The sequence below is a fragment of the Dromiciops gliroides genome, chromosome 2, assembly GCF_019393635.1.
Source record: "Dromiciops gliroides isolate mDroGli1 chromosome 2, mDroGli1.pri, whole genome shotgun sequence".
NCBI classification, from domain to species: Eukaryota; Metazoa; Chordata; class Mammalia; order Microbiotheria; family Microbiotheriidae; genus Dromiciops; species Dromiciops gliroides.
This window is the reverse complement of record NC_057862.1, coordinates 239,675,670-239,693,358: the sequence shown is the minus strand read 5'-3', so window position 1 is coordinate 239,693,358 and position 17,689 is coordinate 239,675,670. Positions and strand designations below refer to the sequence as shown.

At 41.4% G+C, this 17,689-nt stretch overlaps 1 protein-coding gene across 4 annotated transcripts in view; it reads left to right on the top strand.

The window, feature by feature from the left end:
* The window catches only part of RGS6 (regulator of G protein signaling 6), a 717,500-nt gene extending 704,716 nt beyond the window's left edge, over positions 1–12,784 (top strand). For 2 of the 4 annotated variants that reach the window (XM_043985441.1, XM_043985440.1), the window contains one exon: positions 7,906–12,784. In XM_043985441.1, coding sequence (XP_043841376.1) covers positions 7,906–8,072 — 167 coding nt within the window. In that variant the 3' untranslated portion in view covers positions 8,073–12,784. The remainder of the gene's footprint in view (positions 1–7,905) is intronic. The other 2 variants (XM_043985443.1, XM_043985442.1) reach the window with 1 other exon arrangement.
* Positions 12,785–17,689: the final 4,905 nt, after the last annotated feature.

Sequence of the window (17,689 nt, the reverse complement as noted above, 5' to 3'; positions counted from 1 at the left end):
TCTGGGTAACCTGACCAAGTGCATGCTTTGTTGATTAATGTCTGAAAGTGAAATGAACAGAATCAAAGCATGTCAAACAGCATGTTGATTTAAAAAAAACACACACATATGTTGCACAAAAGGGGACTCTTTCCTTTTGTGTGTGTGTGTGTGTGTGCGCACGCGCGTGTATGCCTTTAAAGAAGATAATAAATATAAGAACTGCATGACCTTGTAGGCCCTCAGCCATAAAGACAAGACAACCATAACACTGAGGAGATCTCTCTGGCATGTGGAGTGCTAGTCAGATGAGGATGAGAATGAAATGGGTGTTCATGAACACAGCACAGAGCACATGGGCCATGAAATTAAAGGTTCCTGAATTCTGTTGAATTACATTTACCAAGTCTATTGGAGGTGAAAAAAATCACTTTGTCTACACACAAAGATGTAGTCACATGATACCTCTGGAACTTACCTTGCTTATCTGAGCTTTTAATCATAGTATTCCATTTCATTTCAAGATCACCTGTCTTCCTCCTTAGCTAGCATCCATTAGTGGTTCAGCAGATTCCTTAGGCTGGTCTGGCTGCCTTGCTTTGGACAACATGAGATGCTCCAGACTGACCTGTAGAGACACTTCTTCCTTCCACCCCACCCCCAGCCCCAGCATCAAACATATGTAGAATGCACCATTCTGACTCTTTCATTAATGATAAAAACAATTAGAAAGGAGGAAGGGAGGCATATAGAGCTCAAAAAAAGGTCACATTGGAAAATGTTTCTCTTGGTGCCTGTAGAGTGAAAATGGCTCCTAGCAAGGAGCCCTGTGACTTTGCAAGAATCTTGGTAAACAGCTTGTCTGAACACAGGTGGTTCTCCTAGGCAGGGGGCTGCTGTCACTAGCAAGAGGTGGCTTTGATCCTTGGTGAACTCCTTAGAAACCTCATTCCTTTTGAGGGAAAACAGCTAATGAACAAGCTTGATGAACTTCCTTTCCTTAAACCCTATGGCAGGCACCTAAGCAGTGGGCAGAATGAGCAGCAACTGCTCCCCTAAGGATGTGCTGTCCATCTGCAGACAGCATGGGCCAGTGGGATGAGATGAGGTGGGCAGTGGTACTATTCCCAGCACACTCGGCCCCCTATAACTACTTCCTCCTCCTCCTCTTCCTTCTTGTTGAACAATGCAGCTGAAATTTGGAGTGGGGTAGTTGAAGGGGAGGAGGGTGGCAAAAGTAACCAGACACACTATGATAGGTAATTAAAAACAGACATAAGGTCTCTCCCATTGGGTGCTACTCTTTCCCTTATCTTCAGGGAATGGGCTTGCTGTATAGGTCTTCAGGGTGTTAAGGGCTAAAATTCTAGCTAGTCTGTCTAAAATATTTAATGAGTGGTCGCCAATAAATTATAAGCTTTAGCAAGAGTTAGACTTTTAAGCATTTATTAAGGAGAATAAGAATTTGGTAAAGAGAGAGAGAAAGGTCTAGATTCCTATCTATTAAAGGGAGAGTGCATTTCTAGCTCCCTTCTCCACCAGAGTCCAGAGGAAAGAGAGCGAGACTGAGCGCCAGTCTCTTCCTTCCTCCTCCCACTAGTCCGCGTCACTTCCTGACTCCTGGTCTTGCCCTCAAAGACGTTCCCTTCATGGGCAGAACTCCTCTACAGTAAGTATCCAGCAGGTGGCGTTATTCCAATCGTTACAGTCCCCCCTGTTGTTCCTCAAGAAACAAAATGTTTCCTTGACGGAACAGTAAAAACAATATGATAACTATTGCTAACTAATAATATGTGAACAACAATATAGAAAAGGAAGAGAGGAAAGTTTTGTCCAGAGGGGCGATTTTTTTTTTTTTTTGTCCTCATGAACCGACGCTTTGACATTAGTCCTGCAAAGGGAGGGCCTCTGCAGAGAATACATGTTACAGATGGTGTATATTATAACAGAAAGAGAAAAAAAACAACAAAAACAACAAATCAAAACTGTTCATTTAAAGTCTCTGAAAGTCTTTTCTCAGATGTCCTCTAGGTGTAGTCGTGGAATGGAAGTCTTTTCAGGGGTTGATGTGTGGATGCTGGTAATCAGCCAGGAAAATTTCCTACAAAATTGAGCTTAACACAGCTTTAAAATAGCTTTGTCAATAATCAAATCAAACAATGAAAGTTTTCAAAAACATGTCTAAGGGAATTCAGAATCTTAGTTGTTACACATGAAACATATAATAAAACAAAAATTGAACCATTCTTTAAAATTATAATATTACTATAGTCCCCCCCTTATGGAGGGTAATTGAGAAGACAATTGCTGCGATATTAATTATTAAAATAATTTTTTTATCTTTGTTTCATCACTTTTTGCATCATCTGCCTAATTATCCTCATGCCATTATGAGAAATTAAAAAATCTAATATAATTGGTAACAGGTGTCAAGGCCAAATTCAACACTGTATTTATCATGACACCTGAGATAATTATGGGGGTTACCATAAAAGAACAGAGAAATGATGGGATATGAGCATTCCCACACTTGAGCAATATGTACTGCCCATACAGTATGCCAGGCTTAAAATAGGTGGATGGAATATACGTCCATGCCACCAAACATATTGGAGGAAACTGAGTCAGACTTAATCAGATCCATGGGATTAAGATGTCCATGGCATCAGGCATATAGGAGGGAGCATAGAAGCCAGGTGTAGGAGTGAGATGGGTGGGATGAATACTTCCAGCCATCTGTACAATATTGTGGGGAAAAATAAAATAAAATATTAAACCAAGAGAATCCAACCTCAACATTTGTCAAAAGCCGTTCTCTCAGCCATACCTTGACTTCATGCATGTCTCCCCTCATGTGACAGTTCAGTGTCTGCTCTTGCATGTATTCCTCTTGTGATTGGATGGCACCTTGGCCAACTGGCATCTGATAACTCAGAATAAAGGCAATTAATGTCTTAAATGATAAGTTCCCATAATCCAAGTCTCATATGGATTTAAAAATTGAGGATAATAAATGATTGCAAAAAATGTGAATACATCTTGACTCAGAATATATAATTATGCAACAATTTCAAATAATACCTTTTTTTTTACTTAGCATACAATTACTTTTTTGAAAAATCTGAACATATTTAAATACAAGTTAAAGCACAACACAATCTCAAAGACAACTTTTACAAATGTTCCCCTCTTTTTTTTTTTTTTTTTGGAATATGCTTATCAAAAATAATACTTCTAGAATCAATTTACACTTGCCATGGCAAACAATTTGCTAGGGAAATGCTTTAAAGAGTTTGATCAAATAATCAGTTGAGAAAAAATAACAAAAACAAATAACTCAGAATATGGGAGCACAATACTCCTAGAATTAACATTGTATTATGAAATCAAAACCATGTTTCAAAATTAGATAGATGAATGAATAGAAGAAGATACACGTGGAACAATAAAAGACAATGAAATTCAAACTAAGGAAATCTAAATGAATATGAACTTAATATCAATAAGAGTATTATACAATATAAACTTGATCACATGACTATAAAAAGCTTTTACAAATATTCTCCTTGTTTTAGAAACTAGGTATAAGACACAATCTCAAAAGCATGAAAATCTCTATGAAAATAAACCCATACCATTAATTTCAAAATGTAGGTGTAATAGCATAGAAATCCTATGTAACCTCTGAACTGACATTAATACTCTGAGTGAATTCAGAACACTTTTGATTCCGATATCTAAAATCCCCAACACTCATATCAATACCTTGCTGCTTACTTCTACATTTCTCTAAAATATATACCCTTCCATGGCAAAAGAAGCAGAGTCTTGAACTATGTTGATGGTTGTCATTCTTATTCAGCTTAAGTTTTTCTTCTTTAACCCCTCTATATTGTCTGTCAGTCTTTTCACCATACAAATGCTTTATAAGATTACTAATTAAAGACAAAAGCAGGTTAGCAAAATTATGAACAAAACGAGCATATCTGGAATTTAAAGAGTTTTCTAAGATTGTCTCAAAAGCACAGCCAGGCCGGGGAAGGGCTGAGCCTGAAGCTGCAAATGCAGGTAGAAAAAGTTGAGCATGCGCATCAGATCTCTGGACTTCCCAGGCAGGGGAAGCAATGGGCTTAGCCATGGGAGGAGTAGAGGGTGGGGTCTGGAGAGGAGGGGAGGGACCAGAGCAATTTGAATCAGACTGGATTTTGAACTCAGGCCTGGATTCCTCTTCCCCCACTTTGCCTCCAGGTGCTAGGGGATTAAAAGCTTCTAGAGGGTGGGTCATTGCCTCCAGGCATGCAAAATTAGAGCAACAATTAGTGTTAGAACTGGGAAAAGCTGCAGGAATCTCTTCTGGTTTCTCTGAAAAAGCATGGTTGGGAGAGGGAGAGATATTTCCTTGTGTGAGTAAGTTGCTGGCTCTTTTAACAAAAATAAAAAGAAAAATAGAAAATCCACAAAAACAAAGCATTAACATGATCTTATCTCCCATTTGTCTGGTTAAACAGACTAAAATCAAAAATAGGGTAATTAGGGAGTTTAAAAGGTCCATTCGAAAAAATTTAAAGGGAAAACACAGCCAGTGCGCCAGTACTTAGCAGTTTAAAGGGTAGGGGAAATTTCTTACCCAACCGGAAGATCAGAAGTGAGGTTCAGCTTTCCTCTTCGTGGTCAGCCATCTGTTAAGGGCTAAAATTCTAGCTAGTCTGTCTAAAATATTTAATGAGTGGTCGCCAATAAATTATAAGCTTTAGCAAGAGTTAGACTTTTAAGCATTTATTAAGGAGAATAAGAATTTGGTAAAGAGAGAGAGAAAGGTCTAGATTCCTATCTATTAAAGGGAGAGTGCATTTCTAGCTCCCTTCTCCACCAGAGTCCAGAGGAAAGAGAGCGAGACTGAGCGCCAGTCTCTTCCTTCCTCCTCCCACTAGTCCGCGTCACTTCCTGACTCCTGGTCTTGCCCTCAAAGACGTTCCCTTCATGGGCAGAACTCCTCTACAGTAAGTATCCAGCAGGTGGCGTTATTCCAATCGTTACAAGGGCAGCTAGGTGGTACAGTGGATAGAGCACTGGCCCTGAACTTGGGAGGACCTGAGTTCAAATCTCACCTCTTACTAGTGGTGTGATGCTGGCTGTGCAAGTCACTTAATTCCAATTGCCTTAAACATCCGGGGCAATCTCCAGTTGTCCTGATAACATATCTTGCCACTGGACCCAGATGGAAAGTATGAAGCTGGCTACTTTGCATAGCCCTTCGTCACTTAAATCCAATTCAGTTCAAATCATGATCTCTGTCACGGTTCTCTTCAAGAACGAAGAACAAACAACAACTGTCTTATTAATCAACTGGAGATTTAGAGATATTGAGGGAAGAACTCTAGAACTTAGAATTTCCAATTCACTCACCAGAAGGGATGGGGAAAGGGATGGTAGTATACCCTTCAAACCTGAGCTGATAAAGCATTGAAAATGGATTTAGGAAGACCTGAGTTCAGATCCCACACCTCAGGTACTTACTGAACCTTGGGCAAATCACTTAACCTCTGCCTGCCTCAGTTTCCTTAACTGTGAAATGGGGATAATAATTATGCCCACCTCTCAGGGTTGTGTCATAAGGATAAAATGAGATATCATTTCCAAAGTGCTTTGCAAGCCTTAAAGTGCTCTATAAATGCTAGCTATTATTATAATTATCTGGAAGTAAGCGTCTCTCAATCCTTAGAGCAGCAGAATTCGGCTGCAGTGTTTCTTCCTCTATTATACTCATCTGTATCTATCTTTTGTTATGTATCTATGATTTTTTTCATACCTGTCAGTTAAAGAAGCAAATGCCAGTAAGGCACTCCCAGAGTACATAAAGATGGGGATGTGATGTAACCCTGGGCTGGTGGATGGAGTAGAAAGGGAGGATATAAGGAGGACAAAGTGTTTAGTTGCTTCAACAATGGGCAGACTACAAGGCAGCATGGAGCCACATAGTAATAGGTTTGCCCTTTTTCTCAGCACCTCTAGAAAGTCCTTAAGCTATCCCAAAGGGATAAGTAACCATGCTGTCCTTAAAAACTGCTACGGATAGAGATTTCATAGTCTCCTAAAATTGATAAGATGTTTTATCCAGGAAAATCTTTCATATATCATGGGATATGCAGGTAAATGTTTAACTTCCAGCTCTATAGGGGGTAAAAGGACACATGAAATATTTTTTGAGTCAATCATGATTATGTGACTTGCTCAGGGTCACACAGCTAGTAAGTGTCTGAGACAGGATTTGAACCCAGGTACTCCTGACTCTAGGACCAGTGCTCTATCCACTGTATCACCTAGCTGCCCCCATAAAACACTTTTAGAGCTTACTCTTCACTGTTAACATTTTCTTCCATCACTTTCTTAAATCTAGAAAGTCAACAAAACAATAAACCAAGTTCTAATTTGCAGGGTTTGCTCATTTCCAAGGTATAAACGTTCACACTGAAAATTTAACAATTGGTTCATGCATACCTCTGCTTATATCTTCCCTAAATTTCTCTTGCCATAGATTAAGCCTAGGGGAACCTGAAGATTCAAAAAAAACGATGCTGGAGATACCTGACAGAGCAGGGAGAAGAAGAAAAAGAAGTGGGATTTACTAATCAAAATGGAGGAGTAAGGGGGAAAATGAAACAAGGAAGTAGTTTCAGGAAGTGTCAACAGGAACAATAGGCAAACCACTGAACTAGATACAGAGCAGTTTGTGAGCACCCACGCTGGTTTTTCCCTCTGTAGAAGAGGGCCAACAAGAACACAACCAATGTTGTATATTTTTTAGATACAGACCAACTGATCATTGAACTTGTTGAGTACTTCTTATGCATTACCAATCAGAGCTATCTTCTTTGGAGTATATCTGACTTGTCTGCAAGTATACCTTAAATAACGAGTTGTGCCCTCACACCCATTCAGAAAAGCTCAAGTCACGTGACAAAGGAATCTGAGTCAAGTCAGTCTTATGTGCTCCTAGAAGCATAACTTAGGCATCTGGGCCTGGTTTTGCTGTGATTATTTATTTTTTAAATTTAAGAAGGGTCTGCTCTAAAGAATTTGATTGAGTCTTGTGCAGAAGTCACAATTGGGATTGGGAACATTTATTGTATATGAAGATGTCCCTAACCCTATCACCAAATGGATAGCCAAATGATTCACCAGGAATTGTTGGAGGTAAAGGACAGCCAATGCTCCTCTGAGTGTTACAAGAGCCACATTTACAGGGCAGATGCATTCTGGTTTGCAGTCTTTTCCTGGTGTTGTTTGTACCTAGTGATTCTTCATTGTCTCTTCCCAACCACCTAGGGGGGAAAAAAAACAATCTGTGGCTTCTAAGGAGGGAGCCCCCCCACCACCACCTTGGAATATATGCCCAGCTCCATGTGAAGTGCTCCAATCCATCTACCTTCTTCATACCAAGAGGCTCACTTCTTACTATTTTGTTTGGGGTTTTTTAGAATATTTGTCATTTCCCCATCTTTAGGACAGCTTTGTCCCAGATCATACAGCCCTCCCCTGCCTTAGTACTTCCCAACCCATCCAGTTACCTTCACTAAAATCAAGTCCTAGGGTACTAAGACTCTGACCTGATGATTAAAGAGCCTCCTTTTCATGGGTAAGTAAGGTCCTATATAGCCCTGATTTCCTCCCCTTCCACTATCTCCTTCAGGGCACCATCCACAAGCGATCACTATCCCTGGGCTCGCCCAGCTCCATCCAATGCCCCAATGGATCAGAAGCTTCCACATTTAGCCTCCCAAACTTGGGGAGTCCCATGTGAACATGCCCCTCCTATGGAACGTGGTGGGCAGAGTGGTTTATTTCTGTTTCCTGTAAAGAACTGACCCCTGCCTGTCTGTCTATCTGTCTGTCTGTGCATATGTGTATGTTTGTCACTTCTTGCAGGGAAAGTCACTGGTGGGCAAGCGTCTCACGGGCCTGATGCAGTCCTCCTGACAGTTCCACCGGCTGAGACAGGAGCCGCTGACCACGTGGGCGGGCGGCGCCGCTCCACATCTGCGGAGAGACTAACCTTAAGGGGCGATCTGGTTACTGTGAAAGAAAAAGAGTGAGGGGGAGAAGGGAGGGGGAGGAAAGGAGAACGTGCCTAGGACTGGATGGGGTGGAAAATGGCGAGAAGAATAAGAAACCAAGAGCAGAGCTGCAGAGATGCCGCTTTATATAGTTTACATCAACATTTTCTTACCTGTATAGCTTTGTTATGACACTCAGTTCTCTCCAAGGTCCTTGTTTCTTCTCGCCTGAATTAAGGGAAGAACGCCTCACTGTGAACAAAGGGTTTCCACAGGGCCAAAGTTTTCCTGCTATGAATTATTACTTGCTATCCTTATCATTGTTATTGTTATCACTCTTATTATGATGATAATGATTACTGTTCAAAATATCTTCCCTTATGGGAAAGGAGAGAAAGGAGAGATAGACTGAGCACAGTCAGTATTCAATCCCAATCTCCCTTTTCTCTGGCATACCCACAACTGTAATAGGTACAGCCTGCTCCCGTCACGGCCACCCCTCTGCCTCCATCCATCCCCTCTTTGCGGCTACCTAGGCACAATAAAATAACCACCAGAAGCCGCTTGCACCTAAGAAGTATGATTCATTTCTTCTGCACACTAAAACCACCCTAGGGGTTCCCTTCCCCCATCCCCTCAAGCCCTTCACTCCCTCTGAGGCAGACTTATAGAAAGTGCTCTGATTGCCTTTCTCCGTAGTTGTTGCCTCCTGGTTGGGGGAAATCAAAGCATCCGTGATTCCTTCTCCAGAGAAAGTATCAGTGCATAAGGGAGAGCCATAGATTTGTTATTTAAGGCCTGAAAGAAGACTTTTGTCATTTTGTCGTTGACTTCTTACACTCGTTCCAAAGTTATGTTCTCTCCTACTTTATTCAAAGACTGGAAGGAATTGTGGGGATATTGGAGTTCTTCAGGTTTCACCAACCCAAGAGAAAGATGAAAGAAGGGGAAGACTCCCAAGGGGGAGCCAACTGGATATTTGGCAGGTCAACAATTCACCCACTGGTGAAGTCTCTCAATAAGGACTCAGTCGTACCCAGAAGCAACACTAGTGGGAAGAGAATTGACAATACCCACACAGCGCATCTCAAATATTGTGCTGTACACATAAGGATCAGAGAAAATGATACAGACAAAATAATGCCAATTATTTGGTGGAAGAACTAAATGAACATGGGCAAACTGGGTCTAGATTACTTCCCAATCCCCACCCCACCCCCACAGATGTCTGTCATAAGCTACCATTTGCCTGAGTGCCACTGCTCCCTAGTGAACCCCAGATAAGACTACTGACAAATCTATAGCCAAACAAGACTATTCTTTTCCAAGTCAGTTGCTCAGTCATCTCTCTTTGATTTGTTTTCAGCCACATCCCTTTAGATATTATAAAGAGAAAGCAATAGAAATAAAATAATTATCATTAGTGATTTCTTGATTCACATGTGCAATCCTTTCGTGGTGACTAAAGGATGCACTCAGACTTTGCACACCACCACTACCACCCCTGGACCCCGTTTTGTTACTTGTTTCATTTCCCACCCAAACTGCTGAATCAGTACCCTGTAATAGATTTTATTTTATCCAGTCAGATCCCAGGGGATCCAGCCTTCCATCTTCCATGGTTGATCTGTCTTGGGCATCAGCAGATTTCCCAGTTTCCAGTCTTGCCATACCTCAGTTTCTCTTACCTGCAAAATGGAGAAATAAGCATATTTGCTCCCATTTGGTGGGCTTGGTGGGACATCATGCAATAAATATAAACATCCTCAGAGCACCTTGGAAGGCGGATGTCAAGAAATAAACTTAAGCTGGAAGGGGATGAACTTGGATCACTGTACCTGAGACCTTGTCCCACATGTTGTAGCAACAACAGATTGCCAGAAGGGGCTATCAATTCAGTGACCCCAGGGTATAACCTGCATCAGAGAATGAGTAGAGCAAAACTACAGGGTGATAGGGTCTGGGATACAGATGCAAAAAAATGGGTCCCTTTCTGGAGTTTCTTTATAGGAATCAACCCCAGATAATTTAGACACTGCATGCCCTGTGTTTGAGCCTAACTGTGGGAAAGGCCACAGAGTCGTTATGTTCTTCTGTGTGCATGAGCTGCTTGAGACACTCTCATTTGACTTTTGACACCCCCCTCCCATCCTACTGCTTTTCACACCCTGCTTGCTCTCACATACAACTAACCCATTTCCAAATTCAGCCAGAGAGCCAGCTAGTATGTCTCCCAGGTCCCAAAGCATAGCACGTTGACTTCACCGTATTCTTAGGTCACCAAGAGCAAATAGAACTGGCTAGTGACAAAGGGAAGCCTTGAAAGGGGAAGTGCTATGGGTAAATCAGTGAAGTCCTCTACAATTGATCCTTGAGCACAAGCACCACAGTCTTCTTTCTCAAGCCCCAGGTGGCTTGCTGCCTATAAATTGTGTTTCTTGGCACTTTTCTGTGGCTCTGGAGTGGACTTTCCAGGTCATGTTGTCATCAGAATTATCAGCTCTCCATTGAAATCAAAGGTCCATTGGATGGATGGGATTCTCTAACCTGAGATCTTGGTCTCAGGCATTGTCACTGAACTAAGCCAAGGTCCAGGGAAACCTCTTGGAGTCCTAGTCGAGGACATTTGGCCTCCAATCTTTGTGAACTCAACATATTTGAGAAAGCTCCTTAGACCTCCAAGGAGAGAAAGGCAGAGGAAAGCTCAACCAAGATTCTCAAAGTGAGTGGTCCAAAGCTCTCCTATGAAGCTACATCCAGAGTGCCTAGCCTTGGACCAGTCCTTCCACTAGCCTGACCTCTGTGTATTCCCAGAGGCACTAGAGGGTAGAGCCAGACAAAGATCCAAACAAATTTCTTGTTGCCCTTGTCTATTCCCCTTCATTCCTACCTTTTGCAACAACGCTGAGTATACTCAGTGGGCCCAAACTTTGAACCAGAGACTCTTCCCCATGCTAGGGTGCACTGATAAGTATGCCACTGATACCCTGTAGAATGGAATACTGAGGAAGTGTCAAGAGAAACAACCTCCACCCAGCAGGCAAAGTAAATTCTCAGGATGACAGTGCACTAAGCAGAATTTCTAGGATAAAAGGATATCTATACTTACTTTCTCCAATAGAGAGGAAGTAAAAAAGCATGGGTTACCAGTAGGCAAATTCCTAATTTTCTTCTGGAACAATTCTATTACATGCAATATAATATCAATACCAATACAACAACATTTATGAGTTATCTACTATCTATAGTACTGTATTAGGCATTGGAGGGAGTACCAAATTTAGACCAATCTAGATAAGACACCATCCCTAAATTTAAGGACTTTACAGTCAAGTAGAAGGATAGATAAGACACACACAGAAGTAACTGTAATACCCATTTCACGAGCAACACCTTAGAGAGGTATCAGCACATTGAGAGGTCTGAGGGAGAAGATATTTTCCAGCAAAAGGAATCAGAGAATGCTCTTGGAGGAGATAATATTTGAGTTGGGCTTTAAATGATCAGTAGGAATTCACAAGGCATCAAGTAATATGCTCCTCTGAGCTAGCAAGGTGAGGCATCAAGAAAGCTGTGTTCCTCTCGTTCTGTTAGAAGATACGGGTGAGAACCAGAAAGAAAGTGGCACCAGGTGATCTGAATCAATTTCCCACAGCCACAGGCCAATAGAATCAGTATCATCCATTGGCTGGGAATTTTGTTAGGAGTATCCTGAGCTCTCTCTATCAAAACCAGAGCCCTTCCATCGAGACTCCAAGTTGCTGCTTTTACTCCAGGGAAGCCAATATTTGCCCTAGCAATGAACCTTTTCCTAGTCTTGGTGTGTTCAAACTACCTCACCTCCTAGCTGATGCACTAGGAAACTGCCACCGGCTTACTTCCTTTGCTATTTACCCTTTTCTTTAAAAAAAAATCCATTTCTCTTCTGTCCCACTCCACATGCATGGATTTCAAAAGTTACTTCTGAGATCCTTGCAGGGAGGCTAGAAAGGGCCAAGCGACTTTAAGTTCTCTCGCTCTCTCTTCAGCAAAGTTTCACAAAGCTTCCTGTTCCCACTGAGCCATTACAGTGAATTAACAATCAAGACGGTGTTCATGTTCTCTAGGCAAAAGTAATAAAGTGCCCCTCAAAAGTGCAGTGACCTCAAGGTCAAGCATTAGTAAACACCATGGTCTGTAGTATAGACAAATAGTAGACAAATTATGCAATATTTACCCGACCCATGATTCTGCCAAAGAGTTGCCGATGCCCACAACCTAGAAATGAATGCTACACGGTATTAAGGCATTGTTGGATAGTACCAGATGGCAGTTCCAGGGTCATGATGTAGTAAAGTAGACTCTGTAGCAATAAAGTCCCACAGGTTAGTACAGTGGAACAGTGCCAGGTTATAAGAGTTGGAAAGCCGTGGAGAAAACTACGGGGTGGGGGGGGTGTTCATGGAAGTATACAAATGGCAATCTAGTCAAATATACAAGGGGAGGCACCTGGGCTCAGCAGCAGAGGTGAGACTCAAATATTACAAACTCTGCCTTTATTTTGCTGTGTGGTAAAAGGACATGTCTGAATGGTCTCTACTGTACTGCATGTGGTTCTCAGTAATTTATTATTATGGATTTTGGGGGCAATTGGACTCCAGAACCAAACTTGCTAGTGTGGTCTGAAAATAAACAACTCTAACCCCACTGCCTACCCAGCTAATTCTGTATGACTCAATGGGTGAGGGAGCTGGCTTTCTTGGGCAGTGATTTATCTCAAGCAAAACTCAATATTCCCCCCCCCCCCATATCCAATTATCTGTTTTCTTTTGCCTGATACAAACGAAAGGGAGGAAAAAAGGCCATGTGCCCAGCAGCTTGGAAATTCTAAATCACTAGGATGCCCTGGTTTCTCCTAAGAAGGTACTATGTGTCACTGGGGACTTCAGATCTCTAGGTTTTCATGATTAGGCGATTTCTTTTCCCAACTGTTTATGCTCAGACATAAACCTGACCACCTACTAAGCCATAAGAGTAGTCGGAATTGTCACAGATCTGCCCTTGAATAAAGTCAAAGGCTTAAACACTGATGTAGACTGGGCAATGAGCAATGAGAATTTGCTTCTCCTGAGTGATGGACGGTCTCATCACCAACTAAAGCTTCAGGCTTTAGGATATTGGACTGCCTATGAATCAGACAAACAAGCAAGACTAAAGAAACACTGGAAAAAAACCCTCAAGACTATCGGCTCTATTAATGAAGAGGACACCTTCTAATAAAGAACACACCATGTTGGCAGAAACTTTGTTGCCAGGGGTAAAAATAATATGGGGAGAAAGGGATGCTCACAGTATACTATCAATCTACTTTTGGAAACATCTACCATCTTGGGAGGAAAAACTCTCTTCAGAAGGCATAAGGTCCTGACGAAGGGACTCTTATTTGATGGGAATTTCGATTGCTAGCAGTTTCATTTCCTTTCACCACACAAGGCATTTAAATGCCATCGGTTGGGGGGCTGCAGGATTAGGCTCAGTCTCTTTGAATTAAATTGAGACCCCGAAAATTAATCTCACAGACCATGCAGAAGTGGCCATTTCCACCTTATATTAAAGTAGCTTTAACTCACTGTAAGTCTTGGCCACCCTCCAGCCCTTGGGAGCCAGGGTTACTCAGGCATTTGCAAACCCAGATCCTGGACTATCTGAGGATCCTCTCATCCACATTAATACACATCCCTGATTCCTCAGAGCCCCCAGAGCAGGCCTGGCTGCCAGATGAGATTTGTCTCAAAAGACAAGCCCTCTCAGGCAGGGGGCCTGTGGAAGAGAAGCCAGGTTGCCAAGGTCTTACCTCACACCTTCTGTTAAGCCCGAGGTGTAGAGTTAAGAGACAGTGAAGGCCATCAAGAAAAACTAAGATCTTGGCACAAATGTTGTATAAGGAGCATTTCTTATCAACTTATTTCTGGTGCCCATGCCCAGTGAATGCCAGTCTCCCCTGAAAGACCTTGAATGATTTATCATTTAAAAATGATTCATGAAGGAGCCAGAGAACTGAGGTTCAAACCCCAACCTGTGTGACCTTGAGAAAATTATTTAACTTCTGAGTCCCAGTTCCCTTATCCATAAAATGAGGAGGTTGGATTAGATATGGGGCTCTTAACCTGAGGTCCACAGACAGATTTCAAGGGGTCTGTTGACTTGGATGAGAAAAAATATTTATTTTCATTAACCTTTAACTAAAATCTATCATTTCCTTTGATTATGAAGTTTTAAAAAATATATTATAATTATCCCTTCCGCATAATAACTAACATTCCCTATCAGAGTTTCAATATATTATGGGTTGGAATAAGAAATTAAATGGAAATTTGGGGGGAGTTTTGTGGAAGCCACAAATGAAACTATGAGGGCCAAAATTTGAGATACAGAGCATTATTTGGGTGACTCGCCTTAATATTGAGGTCCCAGAAATATGAGGGACCTTTTAGGTTCACCTTTCCTTCTGAACTGCCCTTTTTAGATATTTCTCCCAGGCTAATAAGAAAGGAGCCTCTAAGCTTTAGTTCACAAAAGGATCAGATTTTATTACTAGAGAATTAATTAGACAACAAAGGTGAAACTAATAAAAGTCAAAGATAAGGAAATAGAAATACAGATAAATATTCTTAACTCTAAGCTTAACCTATTTAATCTTCAGACCATTTCCAATTAAGCTAGTTCAAAGGGGTTTAGAGTTTTCCGTAATTAACTCACCAAACCTGAAAGTCTACAGTTGCTTGTGCCAGTAGTCATCAGACAGAGTGAACATGTGCCACCACCACAAGGGCCAAGAACAAAAGGGGCCAAGTTCCAGAGGACGCCTAGCATTCTGGAAGCAGCCTAGCTTTCTGGAAGAACACTCCCCCTCCCTTCAGGGAGCGTCCAATCGTTCCTTTCCCAAAAGGGAAGGTCCTTCAAAGGCTGCCTATGGAGAGTTCTCTAATTTTTACCACAACACACAAATATCAACAGATGGCACAGAAAAAGTTTAGACACTCAGAATTGCAGGATTGTTTATTGTTAAAGGCATTCTGGGGCAGCTAGTGGCACAGTGAATAAAGCACTGGCCTTGGATTCAGGAGGCCCTAAGTTCAAATCCAGCCTCACTTTACACCTACCAGCTGTGTGACTCTGGGCAAGTCACTTAACCCTCATTGCCCCACCAAAAAATAAATTAAGGCATTCTGAAAGATGCTGGTATCATACAAGAAAAGGGTAAGTCCTTATATGATTTCCTAAAGGAAAATGAAGGTAAAAGGTCTACCCCAACAGATTTTTTTTTTTGGCGGGGCAATGGGGGTTAAGTGACTTGCCCAAGGTCACACAGCTAGTAAGTGTCAAGTGTCTAAGGCCAGATTTGAACTCAGGTCCTCCTGAATCCAGGGCCGGTGCTTTATCCACTGTGCTACCTAGCTGCCCCCTACCCCAACAGATTTTACACAGATTTTCCAGATCATGGGGGCACCATGCCCCTAACCCCCACTATGTGGAAGGGATAACTGTATTCTAAGGAAACCATTGGCTTCAGATTGTCAAAGGAGTCCATGGAATCAACAAAACAAAACAAAACCCCGTGAACTCCTGGACTAGATGATCTCTGATGACCCTTCTTCCAGCTATATGTCCATGATCCTCTTTGGTTTAGGAGGCACACTTTTTTCTTTGCCTGTAGCCCCTTACTCCCTTCCTCTCAGTGAGGCCCAGGTTCCTTCAGTGTGTGCCACCCTGTGCCTTAGCAAATAGATTTATACTGTCTGATAAAGGGGGAAATGAATACTAGAGAGGACAGTCCCTTTATATATTTCAGGAAGAAAAGGGGAGATGGGAAGGAAAGGGAGTAGTCCCTTGAAAGCTGAAGTACCTCATTTAAGAAGTTCTTGCTTAAATAAATGTCTTGCCAGCCATTTACTGAGATGCCTAACAATAGAAAGACATCATGATCTGACTGCATTCTCATTTGTCCCCAAGGACTAAGTAGTTATTTGATTCAGAATTCAAGACTCCCCCACAATGAGTCTTATCTAGAATCATTCCATAATTAGACTCATTGTTCTTGTTCAGATCAACCTATAAGCATTTATTAGGCACTTACCATGTACCAGGCACTTCACTAAGTACTAGGAATACAAAAGCAAAAATAAGAAAGGCCCTGACTTCAAGGAGCTTACATTCTACTGGGGGAAGTTCCAACATGTTCTCAGGTAAGTTGATACTAAGACACATCAAAAATATTGAGCTCCTGATTTCAACCGCAGCATGACTGATAGAGCAAAAGGAAAGCCCCCCCCCTCCCCTGCCTCCTTTAAGAAAGAGACTGATTCCCTCATAAATACAATTCTCCTTCAATATAAGGAATTGCTCATTTCCCTAATACTATCCACCAAGTGAATTCCAAATATCTAATCCTATTGTCCCATTATTTCCATTATATGCTTCATGAGATATAACCCAGATCTGAGATGTAATCAAAATGGATCAACTATAACTTCCAGGTTGAAAATTCCAACCAACCATGTTGAATTCATTTTCACAACCTTTCCTAATGAATTCATCTTTTTCCTTAAGGTCTATTCTAGTGAAATTCTGCAGATTGAATTATATGTACAATCACAGATTCAGGAGTCTAGAGCTAGGGACTACCTGGTCTAAACCCCTCATTTTACATATGAGAAAACTGAGGTCTTAGGGAGTGAAACAACTGGGCTGAATAATGAGAGACAATAGTCCTGGATTTTGTTTACATAAAATTGAGCCTTCTCACATTTCAAGGAATCATCCATAGACTATTAGGGTTAAAAGGAACCTTAGCAAACACGTACTCCAAAACTCTACTTTACAGATGACAAAATGGAATCCCGGAAAGGGCAAAAGACTTGTCATAGTTCTGATCTCCAGTTAATGACCAGAAGCTTTCTCTCTTGGCTCCTATTCCTGTTCTCTTTTCCTCTGTATTATATAACCTTCATGTTACTTTACATTTTCCAGTTTTCTCTAAACAATACATATTGAGTTCTCTCGATAGTTCTTTTCATGGAAATTCCTCTGGGTCCTTTATAAACAAACCAGAATATACATTTCTGCAATGTATCTGCTATGAAATTGTTTGACAATACAGCCCACATGCATATGTGTGTCCATCCGCCCATTTCTCTACCAAAAAATAAAACAAAACATATTTAATTCCTGGCCCCCAAAAATTACTGTGTTGTCTCTCTTCCTTCAAGGACATGTGTGTGTACCAGATAATGTCATCCTGTAATGTGAATTAGCCAAAAAAAAAAAAAAAGTAGCTCCAAATGCTATCTTTGATTTGGGTTGGTTTTTTTAAACATCATTGTAATTTCTTCCTGTATCTCTCCCTCCTTCCCAGAGAACCATTCCATATAGCATTTGTTTTCAAGACAGAAAAAGAAAATGCCAATCATTTCTAACAAGAAGAAACAGTTTTTCAAAGCAAAAAAAAAATATTAAAGAGCGAGAAAAATGCATCATTCAACCAGAATAACTATATTACATAGGCAGTGAGGTGACACAGTAGATAGATAGGGAGCTGGTCCTAGAAAACCTGAGTTCAAATCCTGTCTTAGATAGGAGATATGGACCCTGAGACATTCACTTAACCTCTATTTACC